Raw genomic sequence first — 16,918 nt, forward strand, 5'->3', positions numbered from 1 at the left:
GTGGTTGGAGATCTTCTAGCAGTCTGCTGTTAGAGATCTTCTACCAGTCTGTTGTTAGAGATCTTCTACCAGTCTGCTGTTAGAGATATTCTACCAGTCTGCTGTTAGAGATCTTCTACCAGTCTGCTGTTAGAGATCTTCTACCAGTCTGTTGTTGGAGATCTTCTACCAGTCTGCTGTTAGAGATCTTCTACCAGTCTGCTGTTAGAGATATTCTACCAGGCTGTTGTTAGAGATCTTCTACCAGTCTGCTGTTAGAGATCTTCTACCAGTCTGCTGTTAGAGATCTTCTACCAGTCTGTTGTTGGAGATCTTCTACCAGTCTGCTGTTAGAGATCTTCTACCAGTCTGCTGTTAGAGATATTCTACCAGGCTGTTGTTAGAGATCTTCTACCAGTCTGTTGTTAGAGATCTTCTACCAGTCTGCTGTTAGAGATATTCTACCAGGCTGTTGTTAGAGATCTTCTACCAGTCTGTTGTTAGAGATCTTCTACCAGTCTGTGGTTGGAGATCTTCTACCAGTCTGCTGTTAGAGATATTCTACCAGTCTGTTGTTATAGATCTTCTACCAGTCTGTGGTTGGAGATCTTCTACCAGTCTGCTGTTAGAGATCTTCTACCAGTCTGTTGTTAGAGATCTTCTACCAGTCTGCTGTTAGAGATCTTCTACCAGGCTGTTGTTGGAGATCTTCTACCAGTCTGCTGTTAGAGATCTTCTACCAGGCTGTTGTTAGAGATCTTCTACCATTCTGCTGTTAGAGATCTTCTACCAGGCTGTTGTTGGAGATATTCTACCAGTCTGCTGTTAGAGATATTCTACCAGTCTGCTGTTAAAGATCTTCTACCAGGCTGTTGTTAGAGATCTTCTACCAGTCTGTTGTTAGAGATCTTCTACCAGTCTGTGGTTGGAGATCTTCTACCAGTCTGTGGTTGGAGATCTTCTACCAGTCTGCTGTTAGAGATCTTCTACCAGTCTGTTGTTAGAGATATTCTACCAGTCTGTGGTTGGAGATCTTCTACCAGTCTGTGGTTGGAGATCTTCTACCAGTCTGTGGTTGGAGATCTTCTACCAGTCTGCTGTTAGAGATATTCTACCAGTCTGTTGTTAGAGATCTTCTACCAGTCTGCTGTTAGAGATCTTCTACCAGGCTGTTGTTGGAGATCTTCTACCAGTCTGCTGTTAGAGATATTCTACCAGTCTGCTGTTAGAGATCTTCTACCAGTCTGCTGTTAGAGATCTTCTACCAGTCTGCTGTTAGAGATCTTCTACCAGTCTGTTGTTGGAGATATTCTACCAGTCTGCTGTTAGATATCTTCTACCAGGCTGTTGTTGGAGATCTTCTACCAGTCTGTGGTCGGAGATCTTCTACCAGTCTGCTGTTAGAGATCTTCTACCAGTCTGCTGTTAGAGATCTTCTACCAGTCTGCTGTTAGAGATCTTCTACCAGGCTGTTGTTGGAGATCTTCTACCAGTCTGCTGTTAGAGATCTTCTGCCAGTCTGCTGTTAGAGATATTCTACCAGTCTGCTGTTAGAGATCTTCTACCAGGCTGTTGTTGGAGATCTTCTACCAGTCTAATGTTAGAGATATTCTACCAGTCTGCTGTTAGAGATCTTCTACCAGTCTGTGGTTGGAGATCTTCTACCAGTCTGTGGTTGGAGATATTCTACCAGTCTGCTGTTAGAGATCTTCTACCAGTCTGTTGTTAGAGATCTTCTACCAGTCTGTGGTTGGAGATCTTCTACCAGTCTGTGGTTGGAGATCTTCTACCAGTCTGCTGTTAGAGATCTTCTACCAGTCTGTTGTTAGAGATCTTCTACCAGTCTGCTGTTAGAGATCTTCTACCAGGCTGTTGTTGGAGATCTTCTACCAGTCTGTGGTTGGAGATCTTCTACCAGTCTGCTGTTAGAGATCTTCTACCAGTCTGTTGTTAGAGATCTTCTACCAGTCTGCTGTTAGAGATATTCTACCAGTCTGCTGTTAGAGATCTTCTACCAGTCTGCTGTTAGAGATCTTCTACCAGTCTGTTGTTGGAGATCTTCTACCAGTCTGCTGTTAGAGATATTCTACTAGGCTGTTGTTAGAGATCTTCTACCAGTCTGTTGTTAGAGATCTTCTACCAGTCTGTGGTTGGAGATCTTCTACCAGTCTGCTGTTAGAGATATTCTACCAGTCTGTTGTTATAGATCTTCTACCAGTCTGTGGTTGGAGATCTTCTACCAGTCTGTGGTTGGAGATCTTCTACCAGTCTGCTGTTAGAGATCTTCTACCAGTCTGTTGTTAGAGATCTTCTACCAGTCTGCTGTTAGAGATCTTCTACCAGGCTGTTGTTGGAGATCTTCTACCAGTCTGCTGTTAGAGATCTTCTACCAGGCTGTTGTTAGAGATCTTCTACCAGTCTGCTGTTAGAGATCTTCTACCAGGCTGTTGTTGGAGATATTCTACCAGTCTGCTGTTAGAGATCTTCTACCAGGCTGTTGTTAGAGATCTTCTACCAGTCTGTTGTTAGAGATCTTCTACCAGTCTGTGGTTGGAGATCTTCTACCAGTCTGTGGTTGGAGATCTTCTACCAGTCTGCTGTTAGAGATCTTCTACCAGTCTGTTGTTAGAGATCTTCTACCAGTCTGTGGTTGGAGATCTTCTACCAGTCTGTGGTTGGAGATCTTCTACCAGTCTGTGGTTGGAGATCTTCTACCAGTCTGCTGTTAGAGATCTTCTACCAGTCTGTGGTTGGAGATCTTCTACCAGTCTGTTGTTTGAGATCTTCTACCAGTCTGCTGTTAGAGATATTCTACCAGTCTGTTGTTAGAGATCTTCTACCAGTCTGCTGTTAGAGATCTTCTACCAGTCTGTTGTTGGAGATCTTATACCAGTCTGCTGTTAGATATCTTCTACCAGGCTGTTGTTGGAGATCTTCTACCAGTCTGTGGTTGGAGATCTTCTACCAGTCTGCTGTTAGAGATCTTCTACCAGTCTGTTGTTGGAGATCTTCTACCAGTCTGCTGTTAGATATCTTCTACCAGGCTGTTGTTGGAGATCTTCTACCAGGCTGCTGTTAGAGATCTTCTACCAGTCTGTTGTTGGAGATCTTCTACCAGTCTGCTGTTAGATATCTTCTACCAGGCTGTGGTTGGAGATCTTCTACCAGTCTGCTGTTAGAGATCTTCTACCAGTCTGTTGTTGGAGATCTTCTACCAGTCTGCTGTTAGATATCTTCTACCAGGCTGTGGTTGGAGATCTTCTACCAGTCTGCTGTTAGAGATATTCTACCAGTCTGCTGTTAGAGATATTCTACCAGTCTGCTGTTAGAGATCTTCTACCAGTCTGTGGTTGGAGATCTTCTACCAGTCTACGGTTGGAGATCTTCTACCAGTCTACTGTTAGAGATCTTCTACCAGTCTGTTGTTAGAGATCTTCTACCAGTCTGCTGTTAGAGATCTTCTACCAGTCTGTTGTTAGATATATTCTACCAGTCTGCTGTTAGAGATCTTCTACCAGTCTGCTGTTAGAGATCTTCTACCAGTCTGTGGTTGGAGATCTTCTACCAGTCTGCTGTTAGAGATCTTCTACCAGTCTGCTGTTAGAGATCTTCTACCAGTCTGTGGTTGGAGAACTTCTACCAGTCTGCTGTTAGAGATCTTCTACCAGTCTGCTGTTAGAGATCTTCTACCAGTCTGCTGTTAGAGATATTCTACCAGTCTGCTGTTAGAGATCTTCTACCAGTCTGTTGTTGGAGATCTTCTACCAGTCTGCTGTTAGAGATCTTCTACCAGTCTGTTGTTGGAGATCTTCTACCAGTCTGCTCTTAGAGATCTTCTACCAGGCTGTTGTTGGAGATCTTCTACCAGTCTGCTGTTAGAGATATTCTACCAGTCTGCTGTTAGAGATATTCTACCAGTCTGCTGTTAGAGATCTTCTACCAGTCTGCTGTTAGAGATCTTCTACCAGGCTGTTGTTGGAGATCTTCTACCAGGCTGTTGTTGGAGATCTTCTACCAGTCTGCTGTTGGAGATCTTCTACCAGTCTGCTGTTGGAGGTCTTCTACCAGTCTGCTGTTGGAGATCTTCTACCAGTCTGCTGTTGGAGATATTCTACCAGTCTGCTGTTGGAGATCTTCTTCTACTTTATCTTCACACTGTATATTTTACATTTACATTTAATGTAATATTCCATTCCTTGCACACTTAATGTAAATACTATCCTGGGTTAGGGTTAGGGTTATATTGTGTCTACAAGAAATGGGCCCTTTTTTTATCTTCAAGATCAACTATTTTCTACTCTCTAATGCCGGTTTATTTCTATTTTGAGATGTTTATTGTTATTTCTACTCCTTTCATTTCTAACACCTTGTTTTTTTTTTGTCCTGCTGCGACAAAAAAAAATCCCAATTTGGGATCAATAAAGTACATCTTATCTTATCTTTAGGGGCAGGTATTATATTTCCCCATCAGCAGAATATTTCATTTATTTCTTCAGCCTCTGAGTTGCTGTTGCTCAGGCAAACAGAGAAAGGATGATTCAAACAGCAGGGGGCCTGAGATTCAGTTTCTCTGTCTTTGTCTCTAAAGTGCAAGAAGCTGGTGGAGGAGAGAGACGAGGCCATGAAGAAGCTTAATGAGTTCCAGCAAGGTAAGCTCTTCACTCCTGGCTCCATACGTCCTCAAATGTGTTCATATACCTACATGCTTTAAATGTGTAGACACATAATATAGAAGCAGGCCTGGCGCCAGAGCAATCTACAGAGAGGGCATTTGATTTTCATTGGGGGGGGGGGGGAGGAGCACAAAACCGTCATGTGCGGCTGCTCAAGATAAATACAATTAAAACAGTATGGCCAACAGCATTGGATAAAGAACTGGGTGTGTGGAGTTTTAAAGATGAGGGAGGATAACTAGTGGTAACAGTGTTACACAAATCATTTTTGTGTTCAACTATATATGTTTTTGTTTGTCAGATTATCTTGGCCTCTGTTGCTTCTGTTTTGATCATTCTTAAACATTGTCTGAAGGCCTTCATTCTTATGCTAGTGCAGGGGTCGGCAACCCGCGGCTCCGGAGCCGCATGCGGCTCTTTAAGCCCTCTGCTCTGGCTCCCTTGAGCTTAGACAAAAATAAGAAGGAAATAAAATACAAATATTTTTAGGACTATTTATATTTTGTTGCATGGTTGAAAATGTTTGGTATCTTGTATTTTGAGGTGATAGACTGTGACACATAACCTGACCCCCGGCTCGATGAGCGAACTATGGATAAATCAAAGAAAATAAAAGTATGGGAGGAACACAGAGGGTTTAATTCTGCGTGGACAGAGTTATATGCTTTCACAGCAAACGATGCTGGCTTACCGGTATGTTTGATATGTGGAGAGAAATTGTCAACGGTGCTGCAGCCTTTACGTATTGGAGGAAAAACACGGAAGAGGAAGACAGCTGACGATCTTCAGTCATAATTACATTTGTTAACTATGTCTAGGGTTCAGCTATATGTTTTATTTATTTTAAAGTGGGCCCATTTTAATTGTATTTATTTTTCTTCAAATGTGCAGAGGACGCCCCAAGTGCTGTGTTTATTTTGTAAAGTATGCCTGTGTATTTTTTATAAGAGTCATTTGTTTATTATTAGAGATAAACAGTTTGTAATAAATAATAAATGCAAAAAAAGTGTAGTTTTCGTCTATGATATAACAATATATACAGCTTTATAAGCTATCAACCTATCAAATATGTTTTGCGGCTCCAGACAAAAAAAATTTGTGGAAAGGGGGAAAAATTGCTCTTTTGGTCACAAAGGTTGCATACCCCTGTGCTAGTGCAATGCTAATTTCCTGGAGCAGTCAAAAGCTCAAGAAACACAGCCGTCTTATGACATCATGTATGACTTATTGTATGACGTTTATTAAGTCAAATTGACAATGTTAGGTATTTGTAGTATAATGTAAAAGGCTTGTGGTCCATCTGGTTCATGACAATGGTTGCTTTAATATGTAATGCTATTATAATGGAGTACTTAGACTTAGTGGCATTTAGTCTAAATAAATAAAGTATTACTTTTTGTATAAATATACTTAATGTGTTTAAGGGAATGACATGAGGATATTCGTTGCATACTTCACTTAATAAACTAAATGCTTTCATATCGACTCAACCATTAAGATAATTTATGTCTCCTGAGTTCGAAGACCTCATGAAAGACGAACTAAGAAGTGAGGATACCCGGCCCGGAGGAAGCCCGGGGTCCCCTTCTGGAGCCAGGCCCAGAAGGAGGACTCGTCGGTGAGCGTCTGGTGGCCGGGCTTGACACGGAGCCCAGCCGGGCACAGCCCGAAAAGGCAACGTGGGCAACTCCTCCGCTTCTCTGTCCCGCGGGCCCACCACCTACGGGAAACAGCGATGGGGTCGGGTGCGCTGCCAGAAGGGTGGCAGTGAAAGCAGAGGGTCTCGACGGACCAGACCCGGGCGACAGAAGCTGGCTTTGGGGACGTGGAACGTCACCTCTCTGGGGGGGAAGGAACCGGAGCTTGCTTCAACGCACATGTGGGCAATGATGGAGACACTTGGAGGGGCGTGATTGGGAGGAATGGCCCCCCTGATCTGAACCGGAGTGGTGGTTTGTTACTGGACTTCTGTGCTAGTCATGAATTGGCCATAACAAACACCATGTTCGAACATAAGGATGCTCATAAGTATACATGGTACCAGAGCACCCTAGGCAGAAGGTCCATGATCGATTTTGTTATCGTATCATCGGACCTGAGGCCGTATGTTTTGGACACTCGGGTAAAGAGAGGGGCGGAGCTGTCAACTGATCACCATCTGGTGGTGAGTTGGGTCGAGTGGCGGGGGAAGCCTCTGGACAGACCTGGTAAGCCCAAACGTGTAGTGTGGGTGAACTGGGAACGTCTGGAGGAGGCCCAAGTTCAGGAGGCCTTCAACTCACACCTCCGGCGGAGCTTTTCGGTTATCCCTGTGGAGGCTGGGGACATTGAACCAGAGAGGGCGGTGTTCAAAGCCTCTATTGCCGAAGCCGTGGCGGGGAGCTGTGGTCTCAAGGTCTTAGGTGCCTCAAGGGGCGGTAACCCTCGAACCTCCTGGTGGACACCGGTGGTCAGGGAAGCCGTCCGACTGAAGAAGGAGACCTTCAGGGATTTGTTATCCCGGGGGACTCCCGAGGCAGTTGCAAGATACCGACAGGCCCGAAGGGCAGCAGCGGGTGTGGGAGAAGTTCGGAAAAGACATGGAAAAGGACTTTCGGGCGGCACCAAAGTTGTTCTGGAAAACTGTCCGACACCTCAGGAGGGGGAAGCAGGGAACCATCCAAGCTGTGTACAGTAATGATGGGACACTGTTGACCTCAACTGATGGAGTGTTAGGGCGTTGGAAGGAACACTTTGAAGAACTCCTGAACCCGACAACTCCGCCCTCTATGGTAGAGGCAGAGCTGGAGTATGACGGGCCAGGGAGATCAACACCAATCTCCCGGGGGGAGGTCACTGAGGTAGTCAAACAACACCACAGCGGCAAAGCCCCGGGGGTGGATGAGATCCGCCCAGAAATGCTGAAGGCTCTGGGTGTTGAGGGACTGTCATGGTTGACACATCTCATCAACGTTGCATGGAAGTCGGAAACAGTACCGAAGGAGTGGCAGACCGGGTTGGTGGTTCCCCTTTTCAAAAAGGGGGATCAGAGGGTGTGTGCCAATTACAGAGGCATCACACTACTCAGCCTCCCCGGGAAAGTTTACTCTAAGGTGCTCGAAAGGAGGGTCAGGCCGATTGTCGAACCTCAGATTGAGTAGGAACAATGCGGATTCTGGTCGTGGAACGACGGATCCGCTTTTTACTCTCGCAAGGATCCTGGAGGGGGCTTGGGAGTACGCTTATCCGATGTGTTTTGTAGATTTGGAGAAGGCGTATGAGGTGCTGCAGGAGTATGGAGTGAGGGGGTCTCTTCTCAGGGCCATCCAATCTCTGTACTCCCAAAGCGAGAGCTGTGTCCGGGTCCTCTGTAAGTCGGACCCATTTCCGGTGAGGGTTGGCCTCCGCCAGGGCTGCGCTTTGACACCGATCCTGTTTGTAATATACATGGATTGGATTTCGAGGCATAGTCGTGGGGGAGGGGATCTGCAGTTCTGTGGGCTAAGGATTGCACCACTGCTTTATGCAGATGATGTGGTTCTACTCACTGGATCGGTTCGCAACCGAGTGTGAAGCGGCTGGGATGAGGATCAGCACCTCCAAATCTGAGGCCATGGTTCTCAGCAGGAAACCGATGGACTGTCCACTCCAAGTAGGGAACGAGGCCTTACCCCAAGTGAAGGAGTTCAAGTATCTCTGGGTCTTGTTCTCAAGTGAGGGAACAATGGAGCGTGAGATGGGCCGGAGAATCGGAGCAGCGGGAGCGGTATTGCAGTCACTTTACCGCACCGTTGTGACGAAAAGAGAGCTGAGCCAGAAGGCAAAACTCTGTCTTCCGGGCCATTTTCGTACCTACCCTCACCTATGGTCATGAAGGATGGGTCATGAACGAGATTGCGGATACAAGCGGCCGAGATGGGTTTTCTCCGCAGGGTGGCTGGCGTCTCCCTTAGGGATAAGGTGAGAAGTCCAGTCATCCGGGAGGGACTCTGAGTTGAACCGCTCCTCCTTTGCGTCGAAAGGAGCCAGTTGAGGTGGTTCGGTCACCTAGTAAGGATGCCACCTGGGCGCCTCCCTAGGGAGGCGTTCCAGGCACGTCCAGCTGGGAAGAGACCGAGGGGTAGACCTAGGACCAGGTGGAGGGATTATATCTCTTCACTGGCCTGGGAGCGCCTTGGAATCCCCCAGTCAGAGCTGGTTGGCCAGAGAAAGGAAAGTTTGGGGCTCTCTCTCCAACCACGGATAAGCAGGAGAAGTTGGATGGATGTCGCCAGAGTGGAAATATTTGTAAGGATTACAGATTCCAGCTTCCTCTTAAATAAAACATAAACACACCAGACCCGGCGCCAGAACAAATCTAAAGGGAGGGCATATTATTTTCATGGGAGGGCACACAAAATCGTCATGTGCTGCGGGCCTGCGTCACAATATATATCAATCAGCAAGGCCAACAGCATTGCAAAAAGACGCACACTTATCGCAAATACATACACAAATAAAGGGCAACATAGAAACCACTTTTGAAACATTGTGTGCGTGGCAGCACAAACACTGGTAAATCACGAGCAAGGCACAGGTTAAGGATGGCAGCTTCCTCATCGTTGCACTCAGAGAGAAATAGTAGAGACGGAGACAATGAACTGTTTAGCCCGCCTTGGGCATGGTTTATTTTCCTATGCACTGCAGGTGCATCCTTTCGCTCAGCCGAGCTAACTTAGAACATTATTTTGGCCAACTCTGCATCTTTGTGCAGCGAATACTCAAACAGCGATAGGAAGAGCTCACTGCCTGACTCGGACATGCTGTGGTGAATCGTGGTCACCTCTGAGAGGGAGTTGGTTGACAGCTAAAAAAGCTAGAATATCAACGACAGCTGACACGTAATAACGGTTCCGTGCCAGCTGATCTGCACCAAAGTACTAATTTCCTTATTTGTTTCCTCGCGTATCTCTCTCTCTCTCTCCACAAACTCTCACATGAAATGTGTTCTTTTGATGCGGCATGCTTAGCAGTCCTGTGAAGGACCAGGGTACAGAAAAACAGGAGTGCAGGTTGAGGTGCAAAAATACGGATTTTATTGACCCAATATATGTACAGTTTTAAGATGGGTAATAAAATCAATTAGGTTTAAACAAAAAGGTGTAGATATCAACAGACACAATCTAGCATGTAAACGCATAAGCAGAACGTCACAAAAATGGGTGATATCCTGTGTGCTCTTCTGTCCAAGAGCAACTCACATACCCCCCCTCATCTCCACACTGCAGGAATGTATAGCACTACTGGTCAGTCCATTATTGCATGCAGGGAAAAGAGGCTCTAAAAAGGGGTGGCTTAAATGGAGTGGCCTCTTCAAACACCCCTCAGGGTTTGAGAGGAAAGGTGTAGTCCAATTAGCTGACATATCTATAAAGGCAGGTGTTTCCCATCAGCTCAGCCTTTTGCCAGGAGCAAGGTGAGCTGTAAGACACTGACAATAGGATTACCTCTGTCTGAAGCATCCGTTTGCAATATGAAGTCTTTAGCAAAATCAGGACTACACAAAACAGGGTTCTTACTCAGTGCATCCTTGAGGTCGTTAAAACCAGACTCCGCCTCCTCACTCCACTGCAGCAAAGTTGGGCCCATCCGCTTAGTCATATCTGTTAGAACAGCAGCACGAGAGGAGTAGTTAAGCACAAACCGACGGTACCAACCTGACATTCCCAGGAATGACTTCAGCTGGATCTTTGTCTGCGGAGGCTGACAGAACTGGATGGCTTGTAGCTTGTGGGTCTGGGGTCTGATAACTCCGTTGCCAATAATATAACCAAGATATTCTGTCTCAGTCCTGCAAAACTGGCACTTTGAGTGGTTGACAGTTAATCCAGCCTCCTTTAGACGTCCAATGACGGCTTTCAGATGGTCCAAATGATCCTCCCATGTAGCACTGTGAATGACAATATCATCAAGATATGCTGCAGCAAAATCTGACAATCCCAACAATACCTGGTCCATTAATCTTTGGAACGTAGCTGGTGCGCCATGCAGTCCAAACGGCATTACGGAGAACTGGTACAGACCCCATGGTGTACGGAAGGCTGTTAACTCACGGGACTGTGGAGTCAGCGGCACCTGCCAGTAGCCTTTGCATAGATCAATCGTGGTTAGAAACTTTGCTTTGCCCAACTGATCAATGAGTTCATCAATGCGAGGTACTGGATAGGAATCAAACTCAGAAATTGCATTCAGATAACGGAAGTCTATGCAAAACCGTATGGTGCCATCCTTCTTTGGTACCAATACAATGGGGTTGCACCACTCACTTCTTGATACCTCAATGATTCCCAGGGATATCATCAGATCCACTTCCTTTTTAAGGGACACCAGGAGGCGCTCGGGGATTCTGTAGCTCAATCTTCGCACAGAAGCATTCCTCAATGCACAATGTTGTGGTCAATAACGTTTGTACAACCAGGATTTTCTTTTAAAACTTCTGGGACACAGAGGGCACTGACCTGGGTTTGTTCATCAGCTGTTAGGTGGTTGAGATCAGGCAAAGCAGCGACAGGTAGAGGAAGGTACTGCGCATCTTCGTCATCCTCTTCTTCCACATGTCTAATCAACAACACTTCCTTTTTGTCGGACCTGGGAAACCATTCCTTTAATAGGTTAACATGCAAAATTATCTGGGAGCGTGCTTCGCCAGGGGTTGCAATCACATACGTGGTTGCACCTATTTTTTTCTTTACCTCATAAGGCCCTTGCCATTTTGCGAGGAGTTTGTTGTCTTGTGTGGGAAGCATAACCAAAACCTTTTGTCCAGCAGAAAAACTCCTCTCCCTGGCAGATCTGTCATACCAGGTTTTTTGGTTCATTTGGGCCTCCAAGACATTCTGCTGGGCCAGTGCAGTCATTCTGCTCAGTTTCTCCCTCATGTGGACAACATAGGCAATGATACTCTGTGGCTCACCTGGTTTGGGATCCTTTTCCCAGTGAGTTTTGAGCAAGGAAAGTGGGCCTCTTACCTCATGTCCATATAAGAGTTCGAACGGGGAGAACCCAGTTGATGCTTGAGGGACTTCTCTGAAAGCAAAAAGCACATAGGGTAACCACTGGTCCCAATCAGATCCTGTTTCACAGATGAACTTCCTGAGCATTTGTTTCAGTGTTTGGTTAAACCTCTCTGTCAAACCATCAGTCTGAGGATGGTAGGGGGTAGTCCTGATTCTTTTAATCCCCAGTAGTTTATACACATCCTGTATTAACTTAGACATAAAGTTAGTCCCTTGATCAGTAAGAATTTCTTCGGGAAACCCTACTCTCGCAAAGAACTGCACCAAACAAAAAGCAATTGACTTTGCTTTGACAGTTTTAAGCGGAAAAACTTCAGGATATCTTGTAGCGTAGTCAGTTATTACTAGCATGAAGCGATTTCCAGACTTGCTTCTTTCTACCGGGCCCACAATGTCCATACCTAATCGTTCAAATGGAGTAGTTATGACTGGCAATGGTTGAAGAGGGACTTTTGAAGGGTATTTGGCTGAGGTTTGTTGACATTGAGGACAACTTTTGCAATACTGCGCCACATCAGCGCATAGACCAGGCCAGTGGAAATGTCTCTGGATTCGGTCAACAGTTTTGCGTTTCCCTAGGTGACCTGCCCAGGGAATAGAGTGACCCAGTTCAAGGACAAGGTCTCTAACAGACTTTGGTACCATCAGCTGCTTTGTTGACCCCTGTTGTACAGTATTCCATCTCCTTGAAAATACCCATCTTCCTTTGAATGTCCAAAGTTCTCCTCTTCTTCCAAGGGTTTGGCCTGCTTTAGATAAGGAGTTAGACTAGCATCCTCTTGCTGCATTTTCTGAATGTCAATTGGCATTTTAAATCCCAAAGGTTGTGGTGGATTCGGTTCAATGGACACATTTACTGTAGTATTTTGGAACTTTTCCTGTCTTCTCTGTCTACGTGTCTTATGGTTTTTCCCAGGTTTAGCTTCAATATCCTCATTATAGAAAGGCAGCTCACTGAGAGGTTGAATAGACAATTCGGTCTCCTTGACTTTTGACCTTGTGAGTGCGACATTACAGACCTTACTTGGATGCAAAAGGTCAAGAAGAACAGGAAGGTCGTCACCAAGCACCACCGGATAGGGAAGACGATCAGCCACTCCAACATTCAGAAGGTAACTCTGGCCCCTCACTTTAAGATAAACATCTGCTGTGGGATAAGGTTTTTCATCGCCATGTACACAGCAAATAGGCACAGTGTCAATCGTATTTACATCATGTGGAGAAATGAACTGTCTGGCTGCTGCCACTGTCAATTAGGGCCTTTAACTCACAGCCATTTACTTTCACCATGTTCTCTCTGCGTGGCTGTTGTGGCTCATCCTTTGGCTCCCAGTGACCTCTGGGCATATAGCACATCTGGGTTAATTTTACAGGATTTTTGGGACAAACAGGTTTAGTGTGTCCCTCTTCACCACACAAGTAACAAATGAGTCTCCTGGAGGGTTTAACATTTGAGTTCACCTCTGTTGGTTTCTCCCTTATAGGAGCCTTACCCCATGTTGAGTCCAACCTCTGTGTTGGCCAAGACATACCTTGCCCTTTGGGTTCCCTAGATGTCTTCCAGGCAGTGAAGCTCCATGGCTGCTTCTTCCGCCTGGCAGCGACAAACACATCAGCCAGGTCAGCGGCATCTGCAGCCGTTTTAGGGTTGTGCTCCCTAATCCAAACCTGTAGCTCTGGGGAAAGCATTCTCAGATACTGTTCAAGGACAATAATTTCTCCAATTTCCCAAACAGTTTTCCCTTTTGGCTGAACCCACTTCCCATAAAGTTCTTTTAAACAGACATAACGTTTTTTCGGGCTCTCCTGTGGTTCAACCTCATTACTGCGAAACCTTTGTCTGTAGGTTTCTGGATTTATGTCATATTTTCTAAGAATAGCTCTTTGTACTTCCTCATAGTAGAGCATCATCCACATCCATATGAACATATGCACTTCTGGCTTTACCAGTTGTGAAGCTGACCGTTGAGCGGCCCAGACCAAGCAAGGAGGCAGAGGCAGAACGTCCAAAAATATAACCCGACGTGGGCATTTATTAAAATCATGTGCCTAAAGTTCACAGCCTCAATCCTGCTGTTCTCCTTGCACACATCCTGCAGCCACAAGGATCTCACACACCCTACCAGCCTCCAAAACAGACAGGGCAACAGACCCTAAATACACCCACTCTAATCAGCACAACAAGACACAGGTGAGGGGGGAGGAGACAACACAGGACACCAGGTGCACACAATCATCAGCCACAGACATCAACATATTATTTATATGTCAACTGTACTGTGCAATCACGCTAATAAAGTGCAATATTACCCGGCCTGAAGCCATCAGTCCATAGTGACGAAGTTACCTTCATCACACCAGTTAATAATAGAATAAGTCTGAAAGCCCAATGTTCAGTTGGCCATCTACATGCTGCTGCAATTCTCTCAAAAGTAACGAGAAAATGTTCAATATCATCAGAATCGGTTAACTGTTGAAGCCTTGGCTCTTGAGTTCTTAAAGGTACTGCTGAAAAGCTGTCACGTCGAGCAACTCCAAATAATGTCTGTTGAGGACAGTTAATTTCCTCCAAGCCCATCACATTAGCCCCAAGTATATCTGCCTTACCAGAAAGTTGCTCCAAGGTTGCAGATGTGTGCGACTGCACCTCTGATTGAAGCATATTAAATTGCTGACATAGTGCTCTAAACTGCTGCTCTTGCTGTGCTGTCTTCACAGCTATTCGTGCGTCTCGTGCCTGCTGCTGATCCATATGGGCTCGTAGAATACTGGCCAGGTCTGATGGTGGGCTCCATAGGCTCACTCTTTTCTGCGGACCCAGCCCCGGCTTCAGCTACTTCCTCTTCTGAATCAGACTGTTCCTCCGGCTGCGGCTGCTGCCCTCGTGTGGCCGCGATCCCTCCTCTTCCTCTAATTTTCCCCGGCATGTTTGGGAAAAACTGCGAGAATCAAGTACAAAAAAAACCAAAAATATCTCTTCTGCCACTCCTACTGCTGATCCCACCACTGCCACCATATGTGAAGGACCAGGGTACAGAAAAACAGGAGTGCAGGTTGAGGTGCAAAAATACGGATTTTATTGACCCAATATATGTACAGTTTTAAGATGGGTAATAAAATCAATGAGGTTTAAACAAAAGGGTGTAGATATCAACAGACACAATCTACCATGTAAACGCTGTTATGGAAATCTAAAAACCCCAATACTGTAGAGTACAAGTCAGAGTGATCAAATCAAATAAATGGTGAATCAGACAGAGTTGTCTTTCTGGTATTTATTTGAAGCTTCAAATATATATATATACAATACAATAAATATAGACACAGGTCCCACAGAGTATATAATAATCTGCGAGAGTGTGCGCAGTTCAATATGGCAGCAAAGCTTATATAGCAGAAATGATGAGAAGGTAAGAAATCTGTCTTCACACGGTCACATTGTTATTAGACACCTGGCCTTGAGCTGTAGAAGTTCTTGTGAGACTTTGTGTGAGTCTTAACCCAGTAGCCAAAACAGCTCTGTGGCCTTGAAGTAGAGTAGATAGAGGGAAACAGCACATCTAACCAAATGAGAAGCATTTGGTTTAAACATATCAGGATAGAGTGGAAATTTCCACTACATTCCCCCCTTTTGATCATACTTGATCAATAAAAAAAACAAATGACAGGATCGACTGATATAACACATCAATGAATACACTCCATCGCTGGTTTAAGTAAACACATCACAAATACATCATAGAAAATTGGCTGTTTTTGTGGAGGACAGACTCCAATATAATGTAAGCATACAAGGAGGAGAGTACACTTGATACACATGATTATATTGATTATATTGTAGTGTCGGAATCAGACTCTTCTGATTCTAGATGGTCTATCTCACTGTGGCGCAAAGGATTGTCTTGTAATGGAATAGCAGTATACTGAACGAAAGCTAAGGATACCAGGCTGGAAAAGCCTTTCTTCAGTATTGGGATAATCAAACAGGTACAACTGATTAATAGGCCGAAAATGATCGCCAGGGGTGTAACTATCCTAGCCAGCCATCCTTGCCACCCCCCCCGATGTAAGCCAGTCCCAGCCGCCTGCGTTGGATATGTCATCCGCTTTCATGTTGGCTAACAAGTTGTTAAGATGCAGCACGGTGTCAGTGATGTTCTTGGTGGCGTCGGGAATGTAAGTGCAACAGGAGTCACCGATCACATGACACAGGCCACCCTTTGAGGCGAACAAAAGGTCAAGAGCAAGTTGGTGCTGCATGAGCATATTCCTAGAGGCTATTATGAATGGGGGCAATGCCTGGAAGCCTTGCGTCGTCTCGTAAGTGAGGTTCTCTAGCCGAACGTGTAAGGTATCTATGTTATGGGCTTTTTACCTTGTGGTGTTCGTGGTGTTGGAACTCTGGGTAATGATGTGTCGTGTGCATTAAGGACGTGAGGACCGTGACTACTGGATTCAAATCCACTAGAGTGCATGTACCTATCCAAAGGGGAGCCAGAACTTGATAGAGCTTGTCGCCGCACAACCAAACGTAATCTTGTGGCGAGCTAAACCCAGCATCACTGGGCCAGGCCAGTTGGAGGGAAATATGGTTAACATCAGGGAATGCTACGTTAGAAAGGATTCTTCCAGGGACACTGAATATGCAATACGAGATATTGTAAACACCGTAACTGCACTGTGCTATCTTCCCCATCCCTTAGAGTAATGTTACCAATCCCTGTCTTGACCAGCCCCTCTGCCCATGTGGTTCGCCCTGCTCTCCCCATGTACCTCTTAGATATCTCGATTTTGGCTGACATGCTGTGTGCTGACCATGGATACATAACATATAGGACTAGTCCTAACACAATTATCATGGCAAGTATGCAGAGGAACCATTTTATGATTGTCCAGGCTCTCCGGTAGTATTGCTCACGGTTGCGTTGTCGTTTTCCAGGCGAGCCCTCATCACGAGGGGAAATGCTCCATGGGGTGTGTGTATTCCCTCGGTCGATGTTGTGACACGGACAGTCAGACTCCGCACACCGGTAACACAAACGAGGAACCAGAGAGCATATGGAACCGCTCAGCTGGCACTCGCTCGTGACACCTTGTGTGTAGTGTGTTTTGGTGTATGTAGTGCAAGTGTGGTGCTGGTGGTGACTAGGACACGTCACTTGTTGTCGTCTTCTTCTTCTGTTGGTGACTAGGACACGTCACTTGTTGTCATCTACTTCTGTTGGTGACTTT

The 16,918-nt window shown here is 45.6% G+C and overlaps 1 protein-coding gene across 3 annotated transcripts in view; it reads left to right on the forward strand.

The window, feature by feature from the left end:
• Positions 1-16,918, forward strand: part of shtn1 (shootin 1) — an 84,112-nt gene that overhangs the window by 11,248 nt on the left and 55,946 nt on the right. For all 3 annotated transcript variants that reach the window (XM_034215018.1, XM_034215019.1, XM_034215020.1), the window contains exon 3: positions 4,568-4,628. In XM_034215018.1, coding sequence (XP_034070909.1) covers positions 4,568-4,628 — 61 coding nt within the window. The remainder of the gene's footprint in view (positions 1-4,567; positions 4,629-16,918) is intronic.

Source organism: Gymnodraco acuticeps, unplaced genomic scaffold (genome assembly GCF_902827175.1).
Source record: "Gymnodraco acuticeps unplaced genomic scaffold, fGymAcu1.1, whole genome shotgun sequence".
Lineage (NCBI taxonomy): Eukaryota > Metazoa > Chordata > Actinopteri > Perciformes > Bathydraconidae > Gymnodraco > Gymnodraco acuticeps.